The 5,262-nt window shown below is 37.2% G+C and overlaps 1 protein-coding gene across 1 annotated transcript; it reads left to right on the plus strand.

Moving 5' to 3' along the window:
• Positions 1–379: 379 nt before the first annotated feature.
• On the plus strand, positions 380–3,154 carry TM35_000051560 (uncharacterized protein; the record flags this gene model as incomplete). The annotated part of the gene is made up of 1 exon (XM_029022811.1): positions 380–3,154. The coding sequence occupies one exon, from the start codon at positions 380–382 to the stop codon at positions 3,152–3,154; it is 2,775 nt and encodes a 924-aa protein (XP_028885626.1).
• Between the last annotated feature and the right edge of the window lie 2,108 nt (positions 3,155–5,262).

Below are 5,262 nucleotides of genomic sequence, written 5' to 3' on the forward strand. Positions count from 1 at the left end.
TGAAAGCTTGCGATAAGAATGGCAAAGCCTTACTTTTTGGAACTACAGATTTATGGGTTTTGGTAAACCAAATTCTATTTCTTTTATCTTTACAGTCTGCCTAACAGTAAGTTTCTGAAAAGCCCACCCAACCCAACCCACTCCGCCCCGAGCGGGAAGCGGGATAAAAGGGCTTCTCAGCACTTCCATTTCGTTAGTTTCTGTTATGTATTAGCAATCATCATCGGGAAAAGATTTGATAGAGATATGTAAATAATGCATCAAAACTTGTTTGAACAATCATGGAAACAAAATATTTTTCTCTTGTGTTTTATTTCTTTAAAGAGGGAGTAAGGCTAGGGTATTCGTATTTGACTTTCACATCATCTCAGTTTTACAAATGTATGCAATAGGAAGACGGAGCCCGGCAGTCGCCCAATTTCCATCTCTCTGCTCACTTTCTGCGGATGCGGAGACGAATGCCCCATCTAGCGAGACTAGTTTTAACCAAACACAAACCGTGGAGGATCGCTTTATTGGTGTAGCCAACTACAGAGAGTTTCTTCATGATCCACAACATCTGCATATACATAGTACAGACAGTTTAACAGAATTACGCTATCGAAAGACACTGGAATCTCGAATGGGTCTTGGTGGTGGTGGTCTTATGTTTTTTCATGTCAACGATAATGTGAATAATCCACTATACCGAGATACGGAATATACGGAGGGATACGTTATCTGTCATGATGCTTTAAACCCAATGGAGGACTCTGCAGAGATAGATAATCAACACATACAACCACAATCACAACAACGTCAACAACAACACTACCCGGAAGAGTTAGGGGATCAACACATTGTTGGGAGTACTATGATGATGATGATGAATGATTTACAGGATGGATTTCACACCCCACCATCTTCACCAATGCGAAGATGTCGTGAATATCCTTTAATAGAATCAACCAAAGTTTTGGAAAATACAACTATAAACTCTCCAATAAATCCCATGATGGGAGCTCGCTCAGAAGTACGTGATGGGTATCATACCCCACTACCACACTCAAGAGTAATGGGAGTTACTACTCCAGTCAGTCGATCTCCTGGTACATATGGGGAGACGAATAGTACTCCAGGCGATCGCTCTTTCCGTGGTGATAATAACTGGAGAACTCCAATTCCACTAACGGCAACAACAACAACAACAACAATAACTGGTGGTTTTCCTACTCCTATATATGGCTCCAAATGCAATGATACGACCAGTAATTATACAGCAACCCCAAATCCAGGACGTCCCACATCTGCACTTTTAGTTCCCTCACCACAACTTCGTACACCTGTTAAACATGAGAATGATTTGTTGGGTACACCTTCTACAGGTGTTCATGGTAATAATGTTTCTCTCTCTCTTAATGGGAGTCCAGTTCCACGGCGGAGTGTATTGTACTCACGCCACACAACCCCTCGCCGTAGAACTGAAACATGTCATTGTGTGCTTAATGCAGAAGGATTATCCCTCACGGATGTGAAGGGACGACCAAACTTCAGTCCACTTTGTTGGGGTTATCTGGGTGCTATTATTGCTCTCACGAATAGTGTTTACCTTTGGCGAGAACAAAAAGGCGCAGTGACGCTCTTTCTGGCCCCACCACCATTTGGTTTTGTGAGTGCTGTCTCTGCCTCACGACACCCAACCGATACGGATGATGTCTACACGGCTATTGGATTAACCACTGGAATGACAGTGATTATTAGACATCATGTAGAGAGTGTGGGACTCACAAGAGAAACAAGACGATTTTCAGAGGTTGATTTCTCATTTGAGAAATCCGAACGAGCTGTATTTAGAGATTATGCCTCTCATATTAGTACACTACAAATCCTTGGACACCAACTCTATAGTGGTTTTATGAATGGTATATTCACCGTGCGTAATCTTCGTGATGGTTCACTACTCTGGCAGATTTCTCCATTCTCACAGTCGATTGAAAAACCATCTAATTACTCACGTATACCAGACTGTGTGGTGGATGTTGGGGCACCTATTTATAAAGCGGAGGTAACACCAGATGGAGAACATATTGCTGTTGGGACAAGTGATAGTCTCTTTGTATATCATAGTAGTTGTATTGGTCGAGAAAACCGAAAAAAGCGACGAGTTGTATTAACAAACTCCAATCGACCTGTACGTGCATTTTGTTGGTGGGGTTTCCCATATAATTGTGTGGGTAATGCTGCAATGGATTTTCATTCAACTTCCACTACAACTACAACCACCACTGCTACAACTCCCATTACTAGTAGTAGTAGTAGTAGTAGTACTGTTCCAAACGCCTCTGGTAGTACTATCAATGGGAGTGGAAGACAATGTTTTTTACAAACGGTATTGATTTATAGTGGTGGTGTAGATGGATCTATTCTCTCCGTTTACTCCGTTGGTGGTCGATCAGACAAGGCGACGTGTCGCTTCTCAGCACCTATTCTCAGCATCCTCAGCAGTGAAACCTCAGAAGAGATTTTGGTTTCCCTTGATACCCCAAACGTGGAGGCCGCAGGCGGTGTACATACAAACAATACACATCATATAAATAACACGATTGTGAATACGGAAGAGGCCCCACTGGGGGATACTGGCGGTGATGGACTCCGCGTGGACAACAACTGGAACTCCTACGATCCCTCTAGTGATGATGAGAGCCCGCAGCAGGTATTATATGTGGATCAGCATCACCCAGTGGATACAATGGCACGAAATAGCAGAAATGACCAATACCACCCACACGGCGGTGGGAATAGACAATTTCATACACTCTCGGGATTGCGATTTGCCTTTGGCACTGATATGATAACACCAACAACTATTACTACTACAACTACAACTACTAATACTAATACTAATACTACTGCACGTCCACCAATGCCACGATTGGATGCCTCACGTGGATCCACACAGGGGAAAGAGTTGTTGTTGATATTACGATTGAAGAACGGTGGAGACACACTGGAGCGGCTTAATGGGTTTACCGGTACGTTGAAGGCATCGCAGTACATGGCACTCTCACCAGACAACTCACTGCTGTTCACTACAGGGAGTGAAATGAAAATGCGGCTTTGGCGCGCTTTTAAGGCGAGAACCACAGAGAATGTAGCGCAGTGCGAGATGCGTTAATATCGCTTCCTCAGATCGACACAATCCCCCATCTTATGTATACACAGAGAGAGAGAGAGAGATAAGGAGGAAAAAGAAGGGGATTAACAATAGAAAAGCGATGGGATGGAGTGGTATATATATATATATATATATATAGGTCTCTGCATATGATGGCGAAAATAAGTGTTGGGTGAAAAAATGGATCCCTAAGAGAGAGAGAAAAAAATGACCAAATGAATTTTAATAAGAAGAGGGAGTTTGTGGGGTCAATAGTCACAAAAAAAAAATAAAAGACCCCAAAGTTATTTGCAATATTCTAGAGTATTTGAGGAAGAAAGTAGAAATATGGAAGTGAGAGTTGTTGTTTCTCCTTTTCTTTTTCTTCTGAATGTGGGCTAACGAAAAAGTAGTATCAAGTAACAAGTAGGAGAAGAATATATTATTTAAACAATTACAATTACAGAGAACATTGCGTTATATATATAATATTTTAATATTTGTACGTATGTTTTTTATTTATTTATTCCCCCTATATTCTTTTTAGTTTGTACTCATTGACTGTATTTTGCACACAGTCATAAAACATTTTCTTTTTCTTTTCCCCTCTACACCCCCTCCATGTTTATATATATATATAAACATATTTTTTTTTTAACCACGAAATTGGTGTTATGACTATTGTTATTATTATTATTATTATTACCGTCTCTCAGGCTCATCCTGGGGGTGAAGTCATGATGAAAGGAAGAGAAATAGTAAAGAGTGAGTGAAATGTGTAATATGGTGTGAATATCCAGCATTAATTGGTCTATATATATATATATATATATATATATATATATACACTTACACACACACACGTACCAACATCAAACAAGAAGAGAAAAAGGAAAGGGACAGGTCCCTTACACAGATATAATCATAGAGTAATAGGAAAGAACGGCAAAAAAAAAAAAAAAACAATAAATAAAAAAGAAAAAAAAATGTACATGAAAAGTGAGTTCGTTAATATGAGAGTGAGTGTGAAGGAGAGAAATAGCAATGAGAAGGACAACATTAACTGAAAAGATTTAAATATAAAAAAAAAAAAAGTGGCGAATTAATATACCTCATTTTAAGCCTATGAAGAGAGAGAGAGAAAAGACAAATTTACAAAAAAGTGATATTTTTTTTAAAAAAAAAAAGAAAAAAGAAAGAATACCAAACATCATCTGTATATCTATGTTTGTTATTCTTTTTTTCTTTTTTTTTTTCTCAATAAGAGACGTGATGAGTTTCTTTACAAACACCTCACCATTTATTAAGAGAATAGAGAAAAAAAAAAAGGCGATTATAATAAGGGGGTGATGGTGATATGAAGAAGTAAAAGGAAATATATATATATATATATATAAATAAAAACAAAAAGGGAAAGAATACAGTAAAACTGGTAATTAATGAAGGTGGAATAACTAGAATAAAAAGTGATGAAAGAGATGAATAAAAAGAAAAAAGTAAACAAAAAAAAAGGTAGGAAGCATAATAATAAAGGGAAAGCAATTATTATTATTATTATTATTATTATTATTATTATAAGAAGAAAATTATAATCAGAGTAAAGGGTTTCTGCTTGTAAAGAAAATCCTTCTTCTGTGATTTTGTTCTTTTTTTTCCCCTTTTTTTCTTCTTTTTGTTTATATTAATTATCACTGGCCTCCACGGACTGATGAGTGGGGGTTATTTCGTACTCTTTAAAAAGGAAATTTTTTTTTTTTTTTTTGGCTGTGGCGATAAATATAATTGTTTATTTTTTATTATTATTATTACTATTATTAGTATTAGTATTATTTGACTACTAATTTTCTATTTCTGTTGTCTTTGTGTGATGGACACAACCGGGCACAGACCACCGTTGTTTTTATTTTTATTAACTTGCCGTATTTTTATTTATTTATTTACTTATTGAACGATTTGCCAGATCCAGCGGATAATAATAATAATAGGCCTGAGCGAACTGAGCGTATCCTAGTTTATATATATATATATTGGGGGAAATGGGGATATAGAGAATTAAAATAGTCGTGTGTGTTTATATACACGCGCTTAAATAATATATATATATATATATATATATATATATATATATA

This window comes from Trypanosoma theileri (assembly GCF_002087225.1).
Source record: "Trypanosoma theileri isolate Edinburgh chromosome Unknown TM35_Tth_5_V1, whole genome shotgun sequence".
NCBI lineage: Eukaryota > Euglenozoa > Kinetoplastea > Trypanosomatida > Trypanosomatidae > Trypanosoma > Trypanosoma theileri.